The sequence below is a fragment of the Megalopta genalis genome, chromosome 1 (assembly GCF_051020955.1).
Source record: "Megalopta genalis isolate 19385.01 chromosome 1, iyMegGena1_principal, whole genome shotgun sequence".
Classification (NCBI taxonomy): domain Eukaryota; kingdom Metazoa; phylum Arthropoda; class Insecta; order Hymenoptera; family Halictidae; genus Megalopta; species Megalopta genalis.
In genome coordinates this window covers 42,699,628-42,727,391 of record NC_135013.1, presented here as the reverse complement: position 1 = coordinate 42,727,391, position 27,764 = coordinate 42,699,628, and the positions used below count along the sequence as shown (strand labels likewise).

The window sequence follows — 27,764 nt, the reverse complement described above, 5'->3', positions numbered from 1 at the left end:
TGCATTTGCATTATCACAGTGTACGTGCTAAATACTAATATATAGGTTTTGGATTTTAGGCATTTATGGGGAAATTGAGCGTGCAATTTAAAGACTGTAATTTAAAATAGAACGATTAAACGAATTTTACAATGTCAATGTATTATTTTAAACCCTGGATCGTTCAAAATTGTTATATGAATATAAAAGAGTTTACGTACTTTTAAACCGCACGGGAAATATAAATCTTTGCATATAAATTAACGAATCCTCCAACTTATAAAAAGAGATTAATTAAACAAAATTTTTATAATAATTATTATAACCAAAATTTCAAAAGAGATTTACTTTTCTTTGATCTATAAAGTAAGAGCTTAAAGAAATAACTAAGCGACAGATATTTCTGAAACTTTATAGCTGAAAATGGGACTACTGTAAAAAAACACGATAAATAGGTATGCAACTCGAAACTATTTTAGCCAGTTTGCTGTTGCAACCTGTTTGAAAAGTGTGTAGCTAGAATGTGTCGCGAAAGATAAGCGATGACGTGTATACAACATAACCCAGGCACTATGTACAGCTTTTTCATAATAATTATTTATATTTTTTTACTTGTACGTTTTATTTCATCTTAGCCTAAAAATATTCAAAACACCTTAAAATTCAAGAATATATTTTAGCTTTCAATAAAATTACAATTTAAACTGCGAATATTTTGCGCTCGGCGTTTAAAAATGAAGTATAGGAAAACACGAACATACCACGTATTTAATTAAAACCTTTACGATAAATGTCGGATTATAATAACTAATTACATAACTAAAAAGCAATAACCTTTTTCCTAGATTAAAGTATTTGCGAATAAAACGTGTTTATTATATTATATCTCAAACATTCTGCGTTGATTTATATATTAATCCGTATTATATTTTCATCCATAATCTGTACATCACATTATAGTAATACTATTTACATATGTTGCACGCGATATTCGAAAATAAGCAGAATCATAAATCACATTTTCAATATGAAAGGAAAATCGGACAACGAAATGACGGGACAATATAATTCATAAAAATTGTCCATTTTTAAATTCGTTTCATTTCAAAGCGCAGATGCTGCAAATACTGTTTTACACGTATGGTAAAAATAATTTAATTACTGAATATTGCTAATTAATCCTATTATGGTGATTCTAGTATATTATTATTAGGTTACGGATTTTATATGTATATTTATGACAACAACGAAAAGTTAAACTATAAAACAATAGAAAAATTAATACAATTTAAACATATCAACACATTATTATCAATTTCTTTAAATTATCATAGAAAGAAACTTTTTAAATATTTTATTTATTTTCAATATCTTGCACTTGTCGCAGACATATTTTATATACGTGAAAATTAAATTGCAAATTTTGTACGGAAATATGCGGAACGTTAGTAATATTAACAGCTGAATATTTTTACGAAAAAGAAGCTATCGTCATAAATATAAAATAAATAATACTTTCGGCGTTATCGCAGTGTAACTAATGCAACGAAACTTTTAGGTAACATTGCATTATCTGCATAGCGCTCGCATGCATGGTTGCAGTTTCCAAAAGTTGCTTTTGGTGTATTCGCTTCATTTTATTGGATAGCCATAAACTTCTTTAATTGAGTCACGCATGAATTGAAGCGACAAAAATGTATTCTCTAAAACTCGTGTGAACATTAATTGACGCGATCATGCAATTAAAATGATATTTTAGCAGTTTCCCCAGACGAAGCCGCTACCTAATTAAATTGAGATCTACTTTAAACATCATGCTGCCGACACGTAAATACATAATTCGCATGTGTTACAACTGTCGCGTCCATATTCTCTAATGGAAAAAAAACCTATTTCATTGGAGTGCATACGTAAATTAACAAGTTCGTGCGTTCCAAATAACCGCTTGAAATTTTGCGAAAATTGCACATTACGACTTTCGTTGCACGATTTATGTATGTACGTATGTATGTATACATGTGTAACTGTAAACTAAATTTTATATTATATACAAGGAGAGTCAGAAATTATCCCTACGATTTTTCGGCCCCTTTCGATGGTCTGACAAAAAAATGTTTCCCATCAAAGTTAATTAGTATCTAACCGACAAGAAATTTCAATTGTTTAAATTTAAAAACAAATTCATTTTCGATGAAAAACAAGGTCACCGTTATATTTTTAAATGAAATTAGGTAATTTTAACTTCATAGTAAGCGACGACGAGATGAATTCAACGACCTGCTACATAATGACCTTCAGATGACATTAAAGAAAAAGTTTATCTGCATTAACGGATAAAATTGTTTGAAACAATTGCTTGTTTTATGTATTTGCAAGAAAATTATATATTGTAACAAATGTGTGATATAGTAAAAATATTAAAACATAAAAAAGACTGTTCTACTACTTTCGACTGATTAAATTTATTATATGAAAAAAATGTTTGGAGATCTTTCATATTTTGCGAATATTTTTATTTTGCAGAAAAATCTACATCTAAGGATGACGATTGTGACGGTATACCTATCGCGCATATTATGTTCATAAATATTTTCGTAGCCTATACAAACTACAATTCGTTCCGACAATTTTTCGACAAGTTTTTTACTGTAACGTTCACATGGTACGATATGATGTATCAAATTCGTGCTCCAAAAAGCTTCCTACAGAAAAATGCAAAAGTAATGCAACGAAAAATGCGCATGGCAGTGCTTTTTTAAATCGCGGTTGCCATTTTCAACGATTCAGAATCACGTAACCGACTGAACATTTATCATCTGTGTACAGGATAAGCCATTTAAATCGAATCAATCAAATATCTTCGAAACTGTTGATGGTATTATAAAATGTTTCAAACGAAAACTGAATGGTTTTAGGAGGCACATAATCCGACATGAATAAGATTTTTCTAGGTGAACGCATGGAAGACATGTGATGGCTAATATCATTTTTTAAATGGCATCATAAATTTGTTAATGTTCTAATCGATTTAACTTGTCATTATTTTTATAAAAATACTGAAGCGATTATTGCGAAAAATCGTTGGTATCAGAAGATATTTTAAGTTTAGTATTAAGAAATCACTAATATGTGTTGCATCCGATATATCGTGTTCTGATGGATGTTTTTCAAAATAATTATTCAATTTATTATGAATGAGATAAATCGATGTATGATTTTTTTCCATCTGGAATGCTCATTTGTTCCACCGTGAGATTGTCTGGTTATAGGATACTCGTAGTTGAACGAGCGCTAGAAAGAGTCAATAAATTAATGTCTATAATACTGTTTTAAATTATAAGTCAATTGTCTGAATATTTTTTAATTTAGACTTTTTCACTCTCCGACATCTGTTGCCCAATTTATTACTTTCTTTCCTCTGGTCTGTTGGGTGTATTCTTACTATATAAATACTTCAGATAATTTTCTTTAGACAAAGATAAAATCATCTACGTGATACCAAAATGAACATGATGTAGAAGCATATTTTCAGTACGCATATATATTACCAGGATCTATAAAACGCATTTTTCAAATTTTCATTATAGGCTGAGGTAAAAAAGTTAAAAAACAGAAGTTCTTTACTTTTTTGTCATTCCAAGTAATAACAAAATTTAAAAAATTCATTATAGTTATAGTTAAAAAATTCATTATAGTCCGAATATTATTTAAAACAAATTCTAATCGGTTAGTCTAAGTTTTAAAAAAGATTCTGCGTTTTAAAGAGTATCCGAATAAATTTGTCTGGTACTGTATATTACTAGATACGGCAGTTCGTGTACAAAACACCGTACTATTACTCTATATTATATATATATATGAAATATTAACAAAAAATCTAATAGCAAGAATTTTTAATAATTTACGGTTCGCAATAATATAGAATCAAATGAGATTATACAATTTTAATTAAAATAATGAGTTATCATTATTATAACATCAGATTATATTATAATAGGAAAGAATTTCCAGAAAAATGACAATAGGATAAGAAACGAAGTAGAGGAGAGAGAAGAGAACTATTTTATTTGCTAATCAGTAATTACAAATAAATAGTTTACCTCCAGACATCTATATATTGTTCTTTTTACTCCTTCAAACGTCTAAATTAAACTTGAAATAGATTCTGCGAAATTATAATTCTTAAAATATTTAATATTTAATCGATCAAATTTGTTGTCTGGAAATTAAACATACATCTACGTCATGTAGAAGATTCGTCTTTGCTTCGGGCAAATTATTTGAAGCCGTGTCTATAGTTTATATGGTTGAAAAGTTTAGTGTACCCCCTTACCATAACTAGGGGGACTCGATCTTAGCAAATTTTTGGGGCATTGTTTTGACTGCCTTCTGAACTAGCTGCAAATTTGGACAAACTAAAATTCAGTATGGCAGTTTAAAGACGGTAAATCAAATTCTGGATTCTAGAACTAAATCCCAAGACATTTAAACACTATGGACAACTGACAGTGCACTCAGAGAGTGTCGAAGTAGTGCGTTCAATTTTACTGACTTACGTACATCGCATAGCTGCTTTTTTAAATGTAAATAATACAACTAACACATTTTTTATTTCATTGTTCTCAATAAATTTTATTGAACAAAACTTGAAATATTTTTCGACCGTGTTTTTTCAATGACCCCTGAGACTTAAACGGTTAAGCATGTATTAAGTATATTTTTTCGAAAACAGTTATGTACATCACCATAAAATTTTTATTTTCTATTCTATAGTGGTATACAACAGAAAATCCATTTCTAATGAAATATATTCGTACACGTGTTTATTAAACTGATTTATCCGCTCCAATGGTTTTGTTGCTCCTGGCTCCGATGTTCTCGCTGCTACGTTGTCAATGATAGAATGGATCAATCTAAAAGAATTCAAAACAAAAATATATGTACTTTAAATATTATTATAAAGATGTAAGGGACTATGGGAAATAAAAATAAATGTGACTTACTGCTTATGTCGAGTATATGAGCCGTTTATTTTGAAAGTGGCATAAGTCACTTTACCGTAATGAAAAGTGGTGATTTTTTAATGTTTATACGAAATTATTTATACTGAGAAAAATATCAGTATCCTGAGATAACAAATACAAGTAAATCTTCTCGAAGGTTAGCATCCATATTTTTAAACGTGTTAAAACGCAAACCCTTAAATATATCGACTTAAAAACAAAGTGACTTATGCCACTTTCAAAATAAACGGCTCATATATCTGTTTGCTGCAGTTCGCTGATCCGCTTGCGATCAGCATAGCTTCGCTTAGAATGGCGGGAATGGTGTTGCGTCGCACATGGTCTACCACAGTCCACGAAATGCGCATGCGGGTAGGCAGCCATATTAAATTTTAGTTCGTCCAAGTTTGCAGCTAGCTCAGATGGCAGTCAAAAATGTGCCCCCAATTTTCCTTATAGTGTTGACGCCCGCTGACCGTAACTAGGCACTGTCCTTATGATCCGTGATAGAGCCCGTGACATGTATTGCCATAAGCATGTATCGATAGACGCTGATAGCTCCCGACGTGCCACCTAGATGTAACTAGATTAAGTGAATTTCACACTAGTCCTAGGTTAGTTAGTTTTTAATAGTGTTTTCATTTGCCGGCATTATCGTATCGAGTAATAGATAGGGATAATCGACTTCCCCAATTGTGATGTGCCTACGCCGACACGACACGACGCAACGCAATGCGTAAATCAGCTTAGTTCGCCTCTCAGTAGGGGTGGTAGGTTTATGGTCGATATCGGGGAGTGTGCGCGGGGGACGTCGGTATGATGGCACCATATGTACACAGTGCCACCGAGATCGATGACGGAATTTCGACGACCGGTCATTCAAGTGTTATTCCTCCACGTGTTTAGTAATCCGATCGTGCATACTAATCTATCGAGTTACACAAAGTGCCAAAAAGTTATACGTGAGTTTTGAAAATCTTCTCGCGTTTTCCTATTTTCCGGGTACAGTTCTTCTGTTTTCAGAGTCAGGAACCATGAGTGGCCCAAGACAATTCGAAACTGATATCTCAGTGCTTCCCTCAGACGGATCCAGACTTAGAAGTAAGGGATGAGCTGGCCGTTGATGTAGATGCAATAGGAGGAATTCGACTTTCCGAATATATATGAGCCACTGGCGATCATATCAATCGCATTAATATTAATTGCGCAAGATTAATACGGGGAAAGACAGTACGGATATATTTCACCGCAGAAGAAATAGTAGACGAACTCATCACCCTTCGTAAGCATATAAAAGTACGCACTCACACTCTTCTACTCTGTCGTGCTATTTGAGGACAATACTTTTCTTTCGCCGAAACGAATCATAAATAAATGGTTCGACGAAATGAATTATTAAGTATATTATATTATAGTATATATAATATATAAGTATATTATATCAAATATATCAAATATATTATTATATCAACTATATCAAGTATATTATAGTATATTATACGCTCTAGACCATGTTACCATTCTCCACCTAATCTGTAAACAAAGATTTGTCTCACTCTTGTCAGGGTACTGATAAAATTAAATTCTCCGAAACGCTACGATCTGCTTCGATATTAAAATTGTTAAAATAATTAATGAAAATGTAATGTGATTCCTAAAATTCTGAAATACACGAACAAAAAACAACCTTCTGCTTGTTTTTTTATGATAATTATCCACCTATTATCAGTGTTCCATATTTGAGTATCCTGAAATAATGACCGTTAAGGTCATGGATACACAGGATGTACCATAATTATGTTCACAACTGCAAAGGTGTGATTTCTGAGGTCATTTGAAGTAACTTTTTTCTTAGTGAAAATGCAATCCGGAACTTTGTTTACGAGTTATTGACGAAGAACACCGACCAATGAGAGGCGAACTCAGCTGGCGCAAGGCGACCGAGCCAACGAACGGTGGGAGACCAGTTCTGCTGATTGGCTCGGCCGCTTAGCACTAGACGAGCTCGCTTGTCATTGGGCAGTGTTTTCCGTTAATAACTCGTAAACAAAGCCGCGAATTGCATTTTCGCTAAGGAAAGGGTTATTTTAAATGACATCAGGAATCACCCTTTTCCGGGTGTTAACATAATTATGGGACACCACGTATTAAACATGATTAACGAAGTAATCAGCATATTCAATAGATGTCATAATTAGTACCACATTTCAACAGTTAACAGATTCAATGTTTAACAGATAGAAAAGAACATTTTCGAGAAAAAACTGTCGGAAGCTTTTTTGTTACAACCTGCCTTCTGTATCAATAATAGTAAACAAAATATAAAAGTTCGACACGTTAAGTATCGAATATCAGAAAGTTATAATTGACCATAGGAAATATTAGCTTAATATTTTAATTTTCTAATAATTCTAGTAACACACAGTTTGTTTCATATTTTACAATAAATATGTATTTCAAAACATAATTAAAGTGTTATCACTAAACGTACCGAGGTCTAAAGGTGACTGGTACCTGTGTGTACCCGTATAAATATTATAAGATTGAATTTATTTAAATTTTCACAATTTTTACAACAATGTGTGCCTGAATGAGGAAATATATTCCAAAATTTCCAGTAGAAGCAGCTTAGTAATTTCAGTTATTATAAAATGGAAAATGTGAAATCGATCATCTGAACAGCGATGATACGTTTCGTGTTAAAGTTCATAACTAGACTTTGGATTTATGTATTTATGATACACTGGAATCTCGATATCTCGAACTTCAAGAGAAGGAAACAAATCTTCGAGTTGTGGAGGTTTCGGTTTATCGTGCTTTCGAGTAAGAGAGGTTAAAAATGAATTGTCAGGTTATTTATAAAGTAATAAAGTTATTGATACATGATTACAAGAAACAAAAATTGTTTCTTTCTGTTCCGGAAATTATTAATCACAGGAAACTGCTTACCAACATAGCTGTGAAAAAAATCGTAGTGCAAAGAGTTCGGCATGCATGAAATCTAAAGAATGCATTATTTAAAGTTTCATTATGTAACGTACGGAAAATTTTCCCACGAATTTTTTATGCTTCTTCCCGAAGGTATACGTCAAGCTGGCGCCAGCTAGGTATATAAAGGGCCCAAACGCGACCGGAAGCGGGCTAGTTTCGAGTCAATCGTCGACGTGGAAACTCTAGCGAGATCGAGTTTTAATTCTCTTTCGAGCAAAACAATCTAGTAGGTAATAGATACCGCATCAGAAGCCCCCGCCGATTCAGTGCGATAAACTGAGAACGTGATAGAGTCCGCGATACACTTATCCAGATACATTTGTAGTAAAACCAAAACTTTTAATATACTAGCTTTTACCAGTTACTTTGGTTACAAAATTCAATTATTTCCACTTCCTACTTCGAGGCAGTCGTTGGTGACAACCTACAGAGATATATCTTTACCGCTCGAGGTATATCTTCAATTCTTTCTTGCAAAAAGTTACGAGGCATCCTAACTACAATTTCCCCAAATCCTATGCCGATCTCAAGGTAACCACCCGTGCCAAAATAAGCATTGGCTGGTCTACGCACCCTATCCTGATCTTAAGGTAGCCACCCGTGCCGAAATAAGCATTGCCTGGTCTACGAATCTCCCTTAGAACAGATAAATACATGATCAGATAAAAAACTTCAAACCTTAGTACTCAATTAACATTTTTTCAAACATTTTTGTATGCCTTTTTAAATTGACGATTTTATCGTCTCAAAAATATTCAAATCGTTTTGTCCAGTTTTAGAAAAATTATTTCGTTTTAAAAAATGTCCACACATATTTATTCACGATTGCACGCGCGTGTGTGTATTGGTATATAAAAAAATTCAAATGTTATAAACGAATTTTATATAAATAATTTTCATGTAAACAAATTAAATGCAAATGTAAATTTAACTTAAGTAATGCTTTATGCAACTGCATTCATTAAAAATTATGCTAAACCAGATTTTCACTTTAATAATTATAATCGTATATATTGAACAAAATGTTTATACTGTTACGAACCAAGAGCTAAGGCAGTCATGCGTGACCGAGAATCCGTTTTTGTTGTTGAGAAATGTAGGAGTTTTGTTGGTTGTGAACGGAGCCGACGTTTGTTTCATCGTCGGGACCCACAGGAAGGTTACTTGTGGACGAGCCGACATTTGTTTCACCACCGGGACCCACAATGAAGGAGGATGTAGACAAGTCGGCGTTTGTTTTACCAACGGGACCCACAGAAAGGTAACTTGCAGACTAGCTGACGTTTGTTTCATCGTCGAGACCTACAAGGGGAGGAAAGGTGAGATTAAAGAATTGTGGACAAGCCGACGTTTGTTTCACCACCGGGACTCACAACAAAAGAAGGATGTGGTCGAGCCGAAGTTTGTTTCATCACCGGAATCCACAAGAAGGTAACTTGTAGATGAGTTTGTTTCACCGCTGGGATCTACAAGTGGTTGTAAGGTATAAGAATTGTTAGTTAGCCTCGTAACTTATTAAGTTTGTGCACTTCGAGCGGCAAAAGTGTAATGTGGTGAACTTTGATACTAGCAACTGGAATCGATGAAAGAATGTGAATTGAAAAAATTGAATTAACTCGATATACTAAGACCTAAGTATAGTATATTACCCAAATTAATTAAGAAGTTACAAGTATTAGATGTGAAGTGATTTCGCAGAGTCTAAGTACTGCGCTCTCGGCTTTGATACACTCAGAAATGCGGAGGAGATCAAAATAAACGGCTTAAGTGTGATTATACCCGATACACACGTTGTGTGTGTGTGTGTGTGTGTGTGTGTGTGTGTGTGTGTGTGTGTGTGTGTGTGTGTGTGTGTGTGTGTGTGTGTGTGTGTGTGTGTGTGTGGTATTGATTCTAGAATACTGCCCGATGAGGAACGAAATCATACCTCTTTTATACGGTCAAAATCGGCCCAAATATGACGGCGGAGGTGTTTGTATGTGGTCCAAACATCTACTTTCCCGGAATTGGTGTATAACCAGTCGCAGTGCTTCGAAAAAGGGCGACTGTTTTCCCCAATGAACGACCCTTTAACACGCACATGACTAGGTAAAAGGTTAAGGGTCACGAAAGGGGTGATTAAAAAAAGTTTTCGAAAAATGTACGGAAAGTCCCTGTACGTAACAATGCACAGACCGCAAACATGTTTGACAAGACGTTACCTGAAGATATTTCAACGTCTATAGTTTAATTTAAAGAAGAACTTGTTTTACACAGTCTTATAGACTCAATAAGACGATACATATTTTACTTGCGATATTTCACGAAAAAGGAACTATTCAAATTCGATTTTTTCGAAAACTAAGTCCCACGCAAAAAGTAGTTATTCTATATTTTTTTCATCTTTTTTATGAGGAATCACCTGATGCCCGCTTCTATATACTTTCAGAGACACCCTGTATTTTTCAGCAGGATATTGCCGCAGCACACACTGCAAAAGTAGTAAAAAAGTACTTTTATCGAGAAAAAAATTACGTTTTGGATTGACCAGCAACGTCATATCGTTGAAAATTACTGTGGAAATCTTAACCGAGCTGTGTATGCAAATTGCAAACAATTTCAAAATACTGTCGAATGAATGGGAGCAATTGGAGCAAAAAAACTATTAGAAAGCTCTATAAACCATTGTCGAAGATAATGATAACTGACAATAAATATAATGGAGGAGTCACAAAATATTAACCATTAAATATCATTCGTTGATTTATTCCTATATTTATTCCATCATTTTTAGTTAAATGTGCTATCATTTTGTCGCACTATATTTCGATAAAAATTCTTTTTCTTCCAAATAAAATTGTTAGACCGGTGGAATTCGATTCTATTTCATTTGTGTATTTGTACTTAATTTTAAAGTGTGCTATCTTTTTGTCGCGTACTGTAGGTTAGTTATTTTTTACCAGTGTTTCCATTTGTCGGCATCATACGGCGTCCCTCGTGTCCTCACTACCCCCCACCCCCCTCACACAAACACACACTAGTCTGCAAACCAAAGTGGAGTAATGGAAGGGATTGTCGAGTTCCCGAAATGTCTTTTTACTCACGGCACATTCCCACCACTTCGGCGGTGTTCGCCTTTCAGTAAGAGTGGGAGATTTGTGGACGATTTCGAGGAACGTGCGCTAAGAATATCGGTATGATGGCGCCATATGTACACACTGCCTTCGAGATCGGTGACGGAGTTTCGACGACCGGTCATTCGGGTGTTATTTATCCACGTGTCCCAATAATCCGATCGTACATACTAATCTATCGAGTTACACAAAGTGCCAAAAAGTTATAGGTGAGTTTTGCAAATTTTCTCGCGTTTTCCTATTTTCCGGATACAGTTCTTCTGTTTTCAGAGTCAGGAACCATGAGTGGCCCAAGAAGTTTCGAAACTGTTACGCTTCCCTCAAACGCATACAACGTACCCGTCGCTGCACTCTCAGAAGAGACATATTCCCTAACGGATAGGCAGGCTGTTGTCATAGATGCAGTAGCAAACATATCACTTCCCAATTGCATAGAAGTCCTTAGCAAAATAGTCGGCCGCTTAAATATTTTAATGGCAGGGTATCGTCCAGACAGAACAATAGGGGTATATCTCCAGACAGAAGCCCTAGCACATCAACTCGTCACCTCTCAACATTTTCTACACGTACGCTCACGCAATCTTGTGCTCAGACCTATGAATGGGATAGTGACATCGATTATATTGTTATACGTCCATCCCAAAGTTCCGCAGTCATTAATCCTAGAAAAATTGTCCGAAATGAATATCAAATATTTCAACGATGACATCCAATGTGTACCAATCGTAGATACGCCACGTTTCTCTCACATTCGCAGTTTTAGTAGACGAGTCTACGTGTTATCCGAGGATATAAATAAACTACCGGATACTATTGAGATTAATATTAGAGACAAGTTGCACAAGATAAAGGTATCAGTCGAAAGATCGTTCTGAGAGTCTCGTCAAGAGAGTAACGTTGAATGTTGTACATTCATCTAGACCGGTCACCGTTCTCTACCTAATCTGTAGACGAAGATTCGTCACTCTTGTCAGAATATTGACAAAATTAAATTCTTTGAAACGCAAGCCGCTTCGATATTGTAATTGTTAAAACATTGATAAAATGTGATATGATTACTAAAGTTCTGAAATATATAAACAAAAAACAACTTTCTGTTTATTTCTTTATGATAATCTTCTACCTATCATCCGTGTTCCATATTCTTCATACTAATTCCGTATTTAGTACACTTCACCATTGTTTAAGGTTACTCCAGTATTGACAATTGTTTATAGCGTTAGAAAGGGTGTAACCGGTTGGGGATCAAAACTACCTTTGAGCAGATTTAAACGGCTGTGATACGCTAGACGACCATAAATCTCCATTTAAATGCGTGCGAAAATTTTGAAAAAAATATCATATCTCACGACTGTTAATGTACACTTTTGAGAATTTGTTCTGCTTTTTAAATTAATAATCCTTGTAATACAAAATAAAAAATGCCCAAAAATGTAGATTTCTTATAGAAATAGTTTGGCATATCTATCATATTTTTATGGAAACAACATATTATCGACATAGGCTGCAGTTTTTTTCCAAATTTTAGAATATGGTGCGCCATAGTTGCAGAAAAATACAAACCAAATTTTCAGAAGATTGACAATATACATGTGTAAAGAACAAATGTATAACCGTGCATTGTCGTTAAGTGCTGGCATTTATTCGAGGTAGCAAAAATTATTCGAAGATTTATTCGCGCGCGCGCAGACTTCGAATAAGAATACAGATAAAAGATGAAAATTTTATTCGACGCTACAAATAAATACGATTAGAATAAAAAAATTATCTTTATTTGTCGGATAAATTCTCGTTGAATGAAATTATTTATTCGATACTCGTTGAACAAAAGTACTTTTTTTATTCGGGCGATCAAATAAAGATAAAGTATCTTTAATCCGAATCGTTGTTTTTTGAAAACAATTTTTTATGTTAATAGTGCCCAACTCTGATTACCTATGATACGTTAATCTCATGAAATTTTTCTACATAGAACCTTGTCATTCTCTTTCGTTGATAGCAAGCTCTGCAGCCAATGATTCATGCGCCTTATCGTCATGGATCTGATATAAAAGTTTATTGTTAAACAGGACAACATCTTATCAAGTCGGAGTCGCTTAAAAGGACGAGGACCACGGTTGTGCAAATATCGCCCTGCCGAGGAAAATTGCTGCCTCTTATTCCTACTCCTTCTTCCTTCTATGTATATAAATAGCTGTTGCAAGACGGAAACGATTTTCACGGAACATGCATTACCTCGCTAGAAATTAATATTCATTTTGATCACCGAAGGGGAACGTGCCTTAGCTTTCTCCGCGGTGTATAAAAAACATATAAAAAATCGTTGCTTCGAGATAGAAACCCGTGACGACGAGACTCCTTCTTTTTTCTAGAGATATTGTTCTAATAGACTGATTTAATAATCGAGTTCTTTAGAGCGTGAACAGCTAGCAATTAATTTGCTACATCACTGGCACTCGGGTAGCTGCGTTTGTTATTTTCTCAAAATGAAAACGAAATATCGCTGTCAGAGTCGAACGTTGTTATGGATTTTTCTTGCGCAGTGAAATGTACACTCATTTAGATCGTAGACTTTTATGCAAAATAAAAGTTGTCCGCGTTAATTGCAAAATGCAGAAGTCGCATTTCTTTCACTTTTTTAATTATTTTCTTGAATCGAAAATAATGTAACAGTATCCTGAAATTCTTTAAATGTTTTCACTGTTCTTTTGATCAACACATTTTTTGCATAAATATCCGCAGTCCAGTCATTAGTTTAATATTTTATATTCACATTGTCAATCGTTAATATTATGGATATGTATTATTTTATTCAGCGAAAACTCGTGTTCTGCAAATCTTGTCTGTGTACATTGTAGATTACACAAATCTGTGCAGCATAATTGAGTGTAAACTTTATTTCGCGACGATAAATGTGTCATATTATTAAAACGATTTAATAAACCGACCAAATTCATCTGTAACATTGAAATTAATGTGTATTATAATCATTTGTGTTTCATGTGTCACGTAATTTGTCTTTTCATGTTTTGTTTTCTTTCTTTCTCAAGCGGTGTACATACATTCTTTTAAATACTACTTTATACCAACACGTTGCTTTATGTTCTTTGTCTAGTTAGTTTGCACGGTTTGTTTTCACCTTCACCTAATTCGTTGTAAGAACTGGTCCTTCTTACAAAATATTATTATTATCGTTATTAATATGTATAACAACAGTATTTGTATAAAAATTGAATAATATACTTATTATTTTATTTTTTTATAATCGAAAAACGCTACCTAAAGCAAAAATCTAGAAACTTTTTATCGAGATATATTCAGTTAAAATTCCCAAGAAATCATTGTTTACATTTTCTAATCATCTTGTATGCAATGGAGTGTTAACGTCTGACGTCATTCAACGACGCAGGTATTCTATCTATTTGACTGCAAATACCATGTTCATTGTGTTTCGGAGACTTAAATATTTAATTCGCATCCATTATTGAAAATTATAGAACATTGATAGTCCAGCTCATAAAGGTCACACGGTGAACTCATTGCGGTGGTCAATGCACATACGAGAGAGAGAGAGAGAGAGAGAGAGAGAGAGAGAGAGAGAGAGAGAGAGAGAGAGAGAATTTCTAAGATCAAATACTTGATACAATGAATTCTTTCATAAAGTACTATTATGTGATAATGTTGTTATAATTTGATCTAGTAAATTAAAGTTGTACTTTCGAAAATGCAGCACTTGTTAATGTTAGATGCATGCAAAATGTCTGGTCTTCTGTTCCAATATTTTTCATTTTATGCATGGTGACTATATTACTTTCTTATTTAGAAAATAAATCTATATAGTATAGTATACATAAATAGAAAGTATACAATGTGAAAATTTTAAATCTACATATCTCGAAAATAACACATTTTCGGAAAAAATGTTAAATACGTTACTTGAATACAAGGGATAAATATAAATATTTTATCCATTTTTGCTATTGTTGATCGCTTTGATGGTTATTTGGAAGGTAACTTTGTTTCTTTAAATGGAAACTTGTTTTTGTTATTTACAGATTTTTATTCTTCGCGAAAAAAAGACTTTTCTATAAAACATTTTTTAATTCAATTTTACCTTGCAAGGATACTTAATAAAATTAAAAATTTGTTTAGTTATGAGACTTCTCTATTTTTTTATGTCCTAATATTGATAAATCAATAATAATTGCAACTTTTTGCGTGGCCTTTTTACTACATAAAGAATATCATGTGAAAAAGTGCAATTGTTATTGATTTATCAGTATTCGGTCATTAAAAAATAGAGAAGTCTCATAAATAAACAAATTTTTAACTTTATTAAATTTCCTTGTAAGATAAAATCCGATTAAAAAATGTTTCATACGAAACTTTATTCTTTTTTCAGTATGCACATAAGTTACCGTGATCTACAAAACGCATTTTTTTAATTTTCGTTCCATGTTCAGATAAAGAAGCTAAAGAACGAGATATTTTGTATTCTTTTTGTCATTCCAAGCAATAGCAAAATTAAGAAACGGTATTTTAGTCATTGTACAGTAAATTAGTCGCTCTAACATTTAACAAAAAATCAGATCATTTAGTCAAGTTTTAAAAAAGAAATGCGTTTTAAGAGGTGTTCGAACACTTTTTGCTAGGAATTGTAGTATGTCCGTGACATGGAATGATCTTAAAGATGGATTGTTATAAGCGTGCCCCTCGTTTCAACTATAATTCTGTCTACGAATCTGTAATTTATCAGAAAGTAGATAACATGAGCGTATGTAGTACTTCAGCGGGCTCTTACTCAACCCACTAAGACTTTAAGGAGACCTTAAGAATAAACTCCGTTAAAAGAACACTTTCCTTCGTGTAAGAGGGTGTACATGCTTTCAGATGTCTAACAATAAGTATGAGTTACTCGAACGATGATTGACCTTCTTTTAGCAATGAAAACTCGATAATCGTACAATAGTATCGATATAAAAGATTTCTTTCTATCGTACTGTGCAATATGTAAATATTCAATAAAATTTCTGTAATGTAATGTAAAAATTCTCTAAATTTCTTAAATTTCTTCAATTTGAAATTAGTTAGAACAAAATCTATTGACCTTTTTCAGAGTATGATTAAAAAGTTGTCGCAAAAGGTTATAAAAATCTTAGAGAATGCGTAATAAGTTCAATGGTTTGAAAAATAATAAACAAACTGAGGAATATAACTACCATGAATCAGTTGGTTTTGAACTGTACAACTACTTATTTTTGTATCATGTTTTGCGTATGCGATTGTTGTCATTTATTATTTTTATTCTTTTAAAGTGTAATCCGCAGACGATGTCGAAGTCACAAACGTGCGAATTTTCATCGTTATGTATGAGCAAATTGAATACTTTTGTACATAAAACAATGGTATTTAATTTATTTATTCATTCTTTCGTACACAGTATTTAAATTGAAATTCAGCTGGCTGCATGGGCACCGCAATTTCGAATATCGGACGGGTGCGGAGGTGTTGAATTAAAATATGTAAAGCTGTATTTTGTCCCGTTTGGTAAAAATAGTGTTAAACCTAAAAAATGAAAAGAAAAATGAATACATTAGATTCAGAAAAATAGGAATTTTCATATATTATTTAGAATGGCTAAAACAGTATTATTGATATCAAACGCGTTTCTATTCTCGCACGACTCATGTTCAACAAGCGATGTAATATCACTTTATACTGTTTCATACGAAAATGTTCTAATAATCTGGTATGAACAGAAATTTTAGTGTAAATTAGGATATAATAAGGATACTTAAGCAGGATATCTCGTAAGGAGTTACAGTTATTAAAAACATGTTCCTACAAAAGTTGTTTCGTAGGACAGAAGTGGGTGGAATAGTACAGGATATCTGAAGGTCGATCTAATTTTTTTTAAATGCAAGGCTATATTTTTTTCTTCAGAAAGTAACAGCAGGCACTGAGAGAAATCAAGAGAGGTGCTATACGATATTATTCTGAATTGGAAAAAGATAAATCGCTGGTTTATGTTTACGTGATACATTTTGGTCGACGACCAACATTCAGCAGCCGCTGCTGAGCAGCGTCGGTTGCGTTTATATTAAGTTACTATAATTATATTATACACAGAGGAATTGAGAATTATTGCTTTTGCCATAAATTATCGATTGTAATTTTCACTTACTAGTTGAATCATTTTGTATACTTCTACGTGTCCACCATAATTGAAAATACAGACCGCCTCCAAGTAGTTTTTCAGACTCCAGTAGAAAACGTAAATGATTTAAGAACAAAAATTACGAACGCATGCAACTCAATATCGGACGAAATGTTAAAAAGTGTTGAGATACAATTTTTAAAACTATTACAAATGTGTATTTTCAATGATGGTAGGCACGTAGAAGGATAAACAAATTATTCAACTAGAAAGTGAAAATTATAATTGATAATTTATGACATTAACAATAATCCTCAATCCCTATTTATAATATCATAATTGCAGTAACATGATACAAATGCAACCGACGCTACTCAACAGTGGCTGCTGGATGTTGATCATTGACCAAATGCAGGACATAGACAGAATAATATCGATTACTCTCAGTGCCTGCTGTTACTTGGTGAAGAAAAAAAATATAACCTTGCATTTGAGAAAATTAGATTGATTTTCAGATCTCCTGTACTACTCCACCCACAAGAAAATAATTAACACTACACGATGTAGCCCGTCCTAGCAAACAACTTTTGTAGGAACATGTTTTTAATAACTGTAACTCCTTACGAGATATCCTGCTGTACTCTCTTAACACTAAACCTACCAAGCAGTAATACTAACTGGCATGTACTGCTTCACAAAAGCGAGAAGACCGAATTTATTTAGAATTTGTAAAGTTTTTATTATAAAACTTGCTCCAATAATATAACTTATTCAAGCGTTTTCCACACAAGAGTCTCGGAACTTTTCAGAATTGCAAAATAAGAAAGCGGTCACTTTGACCGCGGTAGGTTTAGTGTTAAATAAGACACTTTGTATAGTAGCGAACGTGTTAATCAAATTTCACCGCTTTCGAGGTGGAATAAAACAGTCAATTAAATGAAAACAATCGAAGTCTTCGTTTTTAACGATTCGTGCACCGACAATTTTCTAGTAATCGTTTTAAAATCGTCAAATTTTCCTTTAAAAATTGTTCTAAAGTAATAATAAGATAAAAGATGTTTATGTCGATTGTAAGTAGCAGAGAAGTAACATACGTACTTATTCTTGCACTTGATTACATTTATACAGTAAATAAAATAACAATGTTGTCGAATTGTTTTCACGGTTTCATTATTTTGTAGCCCATCTATTTAATTTTATCATAATCACATAAAATTCGCAATTCGAACTTTCAGAAGGATGGATAAAAAATGTTTAACAGCCCCCCATTTGAATTGAGACCCAAGTTTTATTATAGCAATTATGTATAATATATCTACTACTCACACGAATGTGTAAAAAGCTAAAAAGTAAACAAAATTTACGAAAGAAGGTCGTTTAAAACCATTTAAAGGCTATTAGTTAATAGCAGGTGGAATACTATAACTTACAATCATTAGTTTCTCAAAATTAATCGGACATCTGGGAAACCTCCCTTGTCAGATCTCGACATTCTCAACGTTTATCAGTAGACTGCGGATTTTAGACATTCATCACAAAAATGAGTAGATGAAACACAGAAAACTGACACTATATTAAAATAATTTATTTTATAAAAACACTTACTACAAAACACCGTTGAATTGTGACCCATTCTTAAAACAGTTGCACAAACAATACAATAAAAATTATATGGAGCATATCAAAATGGATGTAAAAATTCAATCCACATTTTTGAACATTGTTCTTTATAAATTCTCTTACATGAAAACTCTTACGTAACAATTATTTTTTATACATATTAAGTAAATATTTCAAAGTTCATTATGTTATCTAGGAACATCAATCTATGAGTAGTACATGCAAATATTGAATAATGACACTTTCAAGTTGTAATTAAATGGATGATAATCTTATACTCACTGAAGAGCGTTCCATAACAGGTACTTTTACCTTAGAAAAATGTAACGACTTGAGTACGTCATTTAGAATCTATTAAAAGTTTTCAGGATAGGATAAAATATCTATTCAGAATTTACTTCTTGCAATCGATATGCACGACATGTTTATTTTGCATAAAGTTCCGCAGACTATTTATCACAATTGTCTAACAAGTAGCTGGAAGCCCGAATGCTCTGAAAATTGAATAACCCTACTGACCGGTAACTCCAAATTCTTCGTCTATTAAATTTGACCAAAGGCATTGTGCCCTCCTTTTCATCGCGCCCTTAATATACACCCTTACTATAGACGGAGTGAAACAATGCCTGCCTTGTGTTCGGCAACCGTTGGAATTTTGGCAACGATAGAATTTCCTTTTGACCCGAATTCTCTCTCTGCCCCGTCGTTTCCCGAGAATTGATGAAATTAATTTTTATTTGATCGTTCGCTATCTGCAAGATTCATGGAGCGTCTCCGCTTACTTTTAGAGCCGGAATAACTTCTGCGTAAATCTTGAAAACAATAGAACGTGGGCATTCTTTTGGAAAATGCGATTAATTAACTCGAATGCTGTAAGTCATTTGTGTTAGTAAGGACGAAGATGGACGATAGCTAATCCTTGCTTACTTTCGTCGACATTTTGGGTATGTGTTCAAATCTTTGCCAGTGTTTTTTGTTGTTTTATTTCTTCATTGTCTCAATACGTAAATACATAGTTGGAAAGCGTGTAAGTTACTATAATTCTATTCTGTAATACAAAACTTTTATGATATATGTAATTTAATAAAGAATATCCTTCTTAACCAATCAGTTGTTTTTGACAAGCATAGTCATTGTAACAGAAAATATTGCCATTTCTTCATGACGAGTATACTCAAAAAAATATATTCAAGAAACGAGTATAGTCAAGAAATAGTTAACTGGTTAAGGAGAATATATGTATACTTTAATCTTTCTTATTAAATTATATATTTTACAAGAGTGTTTTATTAAAATAAAATATGAAAAATATCAAGCGAATACAGCAATAAAACAACAGAAAATGTTACTATTTCTTCATGGCTCATATACTCGTCAAAAACAGCCATCTGGTTAAATTATAATAAAAATTATAAATAATGTGATGTGCACTTACAGCTTGTAGCATTGATTTTTTATATACTAATGATTCAACTTCTTAAGATAAAAAGAAGTAAAGGAAACTTTTTATCGTAAAACAATAATTACATCTTCATCTCCTATTTGCAGATCAACAAACAATCCTCATTTTCTATATTATATCCTTAAGGGTTACAAGGCTCATAAGCAGACTGCGGATATTTATGCAAATTAGCAAAGCCTAATAGCATTTTACTTTTTCTGTTTTTGTTTTTGTTACATCGACTAATATTTTGTTTAACGAAGCAAACCTTTTTTATTGCTAATTTTCGTAAAATCGTAGTATAAAAATGAAAATTTCGATTAAGATCCACGGTCTATTAATAACAATAACGATGCAGAATCGCAACAAATTCATGAATCTGTTATTACATATAATTTCGATAGCTTATTGTAATTATTATCGTTAAAAAATGTGCGTGTATGTCGTGGTTTTAGAATAATAATATTGGAAGATAAATTATTCGAGGAAGCATAAACGGCGTCTTTTACGAGAGAATCGGTAGAATAGAATATTCAGCACGATATTTTCTAAACAGTTCAGCGAAAGTACTCGATAAATCTCTATTTTATACTGCAGGAAGAAAATAATCGATGTGATCTAGTATCGGATCAGGTCGGGACTCGGACCGTGATCTTTTGAGTTCCGGTGTATACGTATAACTTCAACCACTAAGATATTCGAACTATCGGCGATTCTTTCTCTTAAAATTTATAGAAACACAATACCACCACAAGCCCGTTTTATCGTTTGCAATAGGTCGTTGAGATTTATATTTAGACTGCTGCATTCACAAGTTCCACTGGTTTTACAGAAAACGAAGCACACACAATGCTGTACTTACGATATCGTTCGAAAAAATGGAGATGACTTTTATATCTCTATATCGATTAATAAGCAAAGTAATTGCAAAGCGTTTGCAGCACTTATATATTCCCTTGAGAGCCATGCAACTTTCATTCGGAACAATCATTTATTTGAGTGGTCCCGTTACGGAAAAATCATCCTGTAGAAGAAACAGCATTTATGAGGTAATTATAATTGATCATGCTACAGTGAAGTGCATAATTATGGATTTTACATTGTTACTGATGTGCAAACGAAAATTTCACAAAATATTGTATTTGTATATTTCTATTTTCTATTATTTTTAATATAGAAATTTACAAATATGATGTTTTCTTAAGTTCCGTTTTAAATATATAGGGTGTCTCAGCTAAAAGAGGCCACCCTACAGTATTGTTAATAATTTATAAACTTTCAGTTTTTTTAATTTAAGTTTTTTAGTTTGAACAAAAACCAAAAAGCAAAACTGTATTTGTGTATTTCTATTTTCTATTATTTCAAATATGAAAATATATAAATATGTTGTTTTTTTTAAGTTTTTATTTAAATATCATTAGAAATGTAAGAGTTGCTTTGAGTCAATAACCGAAGTTTGGACATTGATCGATGAGAATTGTTAATTCAGAGACAAGATCGATTTAATGGATTAATAAAATTGGTGGTGTATATTTGCAATTAGTCGTCAAGTAATTTCGCCCCAATAGATACAAAGATTTTCAAATAATCCAAATAATCTAACACAAAGTGCAGATCGGCTATTTCAAAAAGCTGCGGAAGAAACACCTTAAAGATTTTATCATTAACACACAATAATCCAACGTGAATAATGTCTAACGATTGTAATAATATCCGTAACCAACATTATCATTATTATTAACATTATTATTATTAACATTATTATTATTAACATTATCATTACTATAAACATTATCATTATTGTTACTATTATCATTCTCAGTCTTATTATCATTATTAGACTGCGGATCTTTACTTAAAACAAACATTTTCTGAATCAATCGCAAGGAACAAAAGTTAGATAAAAATGTTTTTCTTCATTTGATGATTTCGATAAATTGAGCAGAACATAAAAATATTCTTAAATTAAAATATTCTTAAAAAAAAAGAATTTATTTATTTCACGTAAATAGTGTTCATATAAAAGGAGTCTCACTTTACTTTGTTTTCTACTAATTACTACTTGTCGTTTTTCTTTAGTGTCTTACAATTGGGGTAGAAAGTGTTCGTATAGCTTCTAAAACGAAATAACTTTTTTATAGTCGGGCTAAACAGTCTAAATTTGTTAGGATATTAGAGAAATCAGTTTACTAGACAAGGACTCAAAAATTTTTTTCAAAAATTGCGATTTGTTGATGTGACAAAAAAATTCAAAAATGATGTTTTTGCAACTTTTTTATGTGATCTCATAAGAAAAATTTGAAAAATGCATTTTATAAACCCTAGTAACTTACATGCATGCTGAAAGTTTCATCGAAATCGGTTGACCTCGAAATGAGTTATAGATAATTGAAGATCGTGAAAATCACTGGTTTTCACGAATTTCAACCAAACATAGGTAATTTTCAATTCTTTCAATGGCTGTAGCTTGACTATCGGTTAACCGATTTCAATGAAAGTTTCAGCATGCATATAAGATTTTCAAAATACATTTTTTTAAATTTTCGTTATAGGCTCAGATAAAAAGTTGAGAGAACATCATATTTTTCATTCTTTTATCATGGCAACCAATTACAATTTTTAGAACAATTTTTTAGGCATTGTCTAGTAAACTATTCCCTCTAACATCTCAAACAAAATTTAGATCGCTTGGTTGAATGATAAAAAAAGTTATTGTATTTTAAAAGATGTACGAATACTGTATGCATTTTTGCTTAGTTCAATCGCAAAATGGCATCAAGTACAAATCTAGCGTAATGAAGTAATTATAAGAAACCGGCGAGGACCAGGGTGCTTTTATTGGAATTTCAGGCAACGTATGTAATATGGCAAGTGTTGCGGGGACAGAATATTGAAAGCTTTGGAATGTACAATGGTCCCGTTTAACGTTCTTAACGTTCGCAAAATTATTCCTATTATCTCCTGCAAATAACTTTCTCTTTATTTCGCTTGTGCTCTAAGTTTCCCGCCCCATGCACTCACGGAACGAGAGAACGGAATAGAGATAACAGCCAGCAATTCTCAGACCGACTACTTCCCGTGATACTATTCGCTATGCTAAAGAGCACTGTTCCGAATCTTCGTCTCTCAAGTGGACGCTATTGTATATATTTCCATAAACATTACGCCACTATTAGATTTGATTGAAAAAAATGTTTGTAGAAGTCCCATGTTTATTGAAATTAGAAATCCGATGGAAATTTTTAACCGGTTAACTCGGAGTCGAGCTATAAGCGTTGAAAGTTTTAAAAAGCTGTAGATTTTTTACAGTTTTTGGTCAAAATCGTGACAAAACTGCGATTTTTGTCGTCTTTAATTTGTTCTAATTCATAACAACATCGACCAATTTCGATCAAATTTTCAGCGTGCATATAAGTTACCAACTTCTACGAAAGGCATTTTTTAAATTTTCGTTATAGGGCTCAGATAAAAAAGTTAAAGAAGAGAGCTTTTTATTTTTTATTGTCATTCCAAATAATAGCAAAATTCAAAATGTCTAAAATGTCTAAAAATCTATCATTTAAAGGAATTTCAGGTCATTTAGTGCAGTTGTAAAAAGTTATTGTATTTTAACCATTTAGCTGTGCCGATCTATTTTTAAGATCAATTTTCTATGCGTCACATTGGTCACATTGGGTGCAGTGGGTGCATTTGGGTTCTAAAATGTACAAAATTTATGAATATATTCTGCAAGCATTCTGAGCTAAATCGTAAGAAAAGTATTTATGCTATAAGATATAAAATTGTCATTTCCTTATGACGTATGTACACGTCGTTCACAGCTAAGCGGTTAAAAGGTGTACGTAGACTTTTTTGACTGAGTGTATATCATACATCGTGGGTCGCATCTTGGTAAATGCATACCTCCAATCGCGACGCTGTGCGACGCCTAACTGCATTCACAACGTCAAGGTCAATGGAAAAGCGAAAGATGAAAACGTATCCGTGTTCGTCGCATGATTCGATATTTCATGACGTCGATAAAAATGCATATCAAGTGCACGGCGGCATAGAGTTCAGTTGTTTTCGCGTTTATCGTGTACGCGAGTTACGCTCGCGTGCCGGCGTGTGTAAAGTGTAACACGTGGAGAGCCTTGACGCGGTTGGTCGCAAGAAGAAATTAAGATCGGCGAGCTGGATAATATCGGCAACAACCCTCGGCATTTCAAGCAGAGGGCAACTAAAATCGTCTCGCGTGTGACACGACGACGACGACGACCAACTCCCGCGGAACACCTTTTCGTGCGTGTACACCCTTACGCGCCTATTTTCACCCTTTGCCAATGCACGCGAATGTCCGACTGTACAGCATTCAAGCTGTTTAACAACTTAAACTGTGAAACCTCGCGGCGCGGCGTCACGTGACATATTTACCGCGGCTTAGTGTCCCTTTCGAGACACCTAATCGGAGTTTAACACTCGCACGACGAACCTTCTCGGACAAAACGATAAGGAGAAAGTACCTATTATGAAACACCGACTGAATTGTGACCCATTTTGCAATCGATAGCACAAAAGTGATATAATAAAGAGTAAATGGAGCATACGAAAGTGGACGTAAAAATTCTACTCGTATCTTCGCACATTGCTCTTTATAAATTGCGTCCACACGAACACTGTCATGTAACGATCAGCTGTAAAAGATATGTTTATTCAAATAAGGACGTTTCTCAGCAAGAACGTACTCTACTTTTGAATCTTTTTTTAAATGAATAATTTTTGTTCTCATTCAAACCTATTGCAATCTAAAAAGGTGTTTATACGCTCATCCTTTAGAACACATCTCGGTCTAACATCTCCAAAAAGTTCAAGTCATTTGGAGCAATTTTAAAAAGGTTATTCCGTTTGAAAAGATGTTAACATACTTTACGGTGCGAGTGTAGCTCGTGATATTATAGAAATAGCAATTTAATTCAGTAACTGACCTTAAAATAGCATAAGAAACTGGATAGAAAACATAGTTTAATTCTAACTGTTCCTACTAATTTTAAATAAGAGCTGTCTTAATAGTAAAATTTATTGTTTCGCGCACCTAGCAATTTCTGGAGATAAAATTCTTTCTATTCGTTTTCTGCTTCTATTCAAACTGTCATCAAACTGTCCAAGTTGGGCCTCTTCTTTTTTGACGTGCACAGTAAGAACAATTGACATTGATGTTTTATTTACCACTTTTATGCCTATAATAACGCAATAAACATTAGCGGTCAGTGAGACCACTAATAATTGTTACGCAAGTTTCGGTGTAGTTGTAATAGTTAATAGTTAATGAATTGTAATCATAATTGATTTTCCCTACATAAATAATTGATTTTCTATACAACAACTTACCTTTTTATACCTGTTTATAATACTGAAAATGAGAAGACTAAATTTTATATTACAATTCCCAAATGTGTAGTAAAATATTAATATTGAATGTTAAACCGGGTTATTATATGTTTTGGCAACCCTTTCATGCTTGGCATGCTTAAACTTTGATTTATATTGCAGCAAGCAAAAGATGGTAGTGAATTATAAAAATTCTGCATTTCCTTTTCACATAACGCTCACAAATTGTCGATACGATTTAAATCGGGGCCTTGAATATCCCGCTAGGGAATGTTTATGTATCCACAATGCACACACATGACCGATACTGCAAACTTTTACATTTTACGAGAATGTTTCGGATTCTGATCACGTTCGAAAATAACGTCTTCTTCATCTATTGGCATGTTCTTAATAATTCAGAGAATGCACGTAATGTTTCTAAATATTCCTGAATATACTTATGTGAACTTAGGTATACTGATTCGAAGTAGTTTCAAATAGTTTCAAATAGTTTCAAATACTGGTATATGAAATCTACATAAAACTTGTTTAAACAATGTTTAAAGCGAGCAAATCCACGGTCTTTGTGAGAGGAAACCAATTTATTTTTAAAATTAAAACTCCAATCTCGTTAACCCTTTCTTGCATCACATCACAAGGAAAAATAAGACATAATGTTTCATACATCATCACTTGATATGGTCAGTACATGAAAAAGCTTCGTATTTACCATACCGATAAATTGTTTCTCTCCTTTTCTTCTGTAATAATTAGACTGCGGATCTTAAAAATGTATTTCTGCTGTTTATTAAAAGCAAAGTTGCATTTAGAATAAAATTATTATTTTATCAAATCAAGGAAAATGTAAGAACATTCTTAAATTTTATTCTTCCATTATCTTCATTGTTTTTATTAAATGCAGAATTACATTTGGAATAAAATTATTATTTTAACAAATCGAGGAAAATGTAGAAACATTCTTAAATTTTATTCTTCAATTGTCTTCATTATTTTTATTAAAAGCAGAATTACATTTGGGATGAAATTATTTTAATAAATCAGGAAGCATGTAAGAACATTCTTAAATTTTATTCTTCTATTGTTTTCGTTGTTTAATATTTTACCTATACGGTTTTCGCATAAATGCATGAAATCTGCAGTCTAGTGGTAATTAATTCAGACAAAATTAAGCGTATATACATACACGTTAATGACGCAAATGGATTAAAGCTATAATACGAATTTTGTGTTCAATTGGAGAAGTTGAATCGTTCCTCAAGATAGTATACATCTCTGTGATCCTCAACGCTAATGACCACTTAACGTTCTCCTTAGCGCAATGTCAAGCAATATCATGATCGCTTTACGACAAGCAAGCCACGAATATTTAAGAATACTTGAAAAATAGTAGAGACGTAGGTATTGCTTTTATTGGATACAAAATTAATAGCGCTACATTTTTCAATTTCGTTATAACAATTAGAAACGTAATGCTTTTAATTCTTAATGAAAAATTAATAAACTGATAAAGTTATTGAGATAAATTCGGAGATTTTAAATTAATTAATTTATATTATATATAATATATATTTATATATAATTATATGTATGTAACATAAAAATGTTCAATATGGAAAAATAGAAAATGAATAAGCTTAATGATGGTGGTTTTGACTTCATTTACGGGACCAGTTAATATGATGAATTAACAAATTCTTAATTTGCGATTATTGAGACTGTAAAGATATATTTATGAGTTATTCAATAAATTTGTTGCTTCTGTGAATTAGCAAAATCCAAATAAATATATTATTGCCTTTTACAAAGTAAAAATATATTATATTTATATAAATTAATATTAATTATATTTATATAAATATTACGAGATAAAAAACTATTACGAACGAATAAACACTTTGCGTTTAAAAATAAGTTTTTAAAACAGAGAAGTACTCTACTTTAATTGAATAATACAGGATATATACAGAGAAACAAAATTTTAGAAAAATATTACAGGAGCTTGATAGACCGAGAAAAGAAATTCAATTTATCAGAAAATACTCATCAATCATAAGCTGAAAGTAAACAGAAATGTGATTTAAAAATTAAGA

At 32.6% G+C, this 27,764-nt stretch overlaps 3 protein-coding genes and 3 long non-coding RNA genes across 7 annotated transcripts in view; 4 read left to right on the top strand and 2 right to left on the bottom strand.

Moving 5' to 3' along the window:
* The window catches only part of Nca (neurocalcin homolog), a 510,394-nt gene that overhangs the window by 248,010 nt on the left and 234,620 nt on the right, over nucleotides 1-27,764 (top strand). The gene's annotated exons all lie outside the window — the stretch shown is intronic.
* The window catches only part of LOC117222608 (neuronal calcium sensor 2), a 414,719-nt gene that overhangs the window by 175,873 nt on the left and 211,082 nt on the right, over nucleotides 1-27,764 (top strand). The gene's annotated exons all lie outside the window — the stretch shown is intronic.
* On the bottom strand, nucleotides 4,677-5,184 carry LOC117222997 (uncharacterized). The gene is made up of 2 exons (XR_004490818.2): nucleotides 4,983-5,184; nucleotides 4,677-4,892 (listed from the first exon to the last, which is right to left on the bottom strand). It is a non-coding gene; the product is annotated as an uncharacterized LOC117222997 (long non-coding RNA).
* Nucleotides 5,447-6,668, top strand: LOC117222347 (uncharacterized). Its single transcript, XR_013036119.1, has 2 exons — nucleotides 5,447-5,944; nucleotides 6,006-6,668. It is a non-coding gene; the product is annotated as an uncharacterized LOC117222347 (long non-coding RNA).
* On the bottom strand, nucleotides 9,291-11,000 carry LOC117222943 (uncharacterized). The gene is made up of 3 exons (XM_076528101.1): nucleotides 10,913-11,000; nucleotides 9,901-10,040; nucleotides 9,291-9,439 (listed from the first exon to the last, which is right to left on the bottom strand). Exons 1-3 carry the CDS (start codon nucleotides 10,935-10,937, stop codon nucleotides 9,299-9,301), a joined length of 306 nt encoding a protein of 101 aa, XP_076384216.1. The 5' UTR covers nucleotides 10,938-11,000; the 3' UTR covers nucleotides 9,291-9,298.
* On the top strand, nucleotides 11,139-12,176 carry LOC143262226 (uncharacterized). Its single transcript, XR_013036118.1, has 2 exons — nucleotides 11,139-11,295; nucleotides 11,357-12,176. It is a non-coding gene; the product is annotated as an uncharacterized LOC143262226 (long non-coding RNA).

Coding starts and splice junctions, on each gene's coding strand:
- LOC117222943 (XM_076528101.1), bottom strand. CDS start 10,937: ATGATGCCGACAAATGGAAACACTG. Junction 10,041..10,912: donor GCCGACAAATGGAAACACTG/GTAAAAAATAAC, acceptor TGCGTGTTAAAG/GGTCGTTCATTGGGGAAAAC. Junction 9,440..9,900: donor ATTTTGACCGTATAAAAGAG/GTATGATTTCGT, acceptor AACCACTTGTAG/ATCCCAGCGGTGAAACAAAC.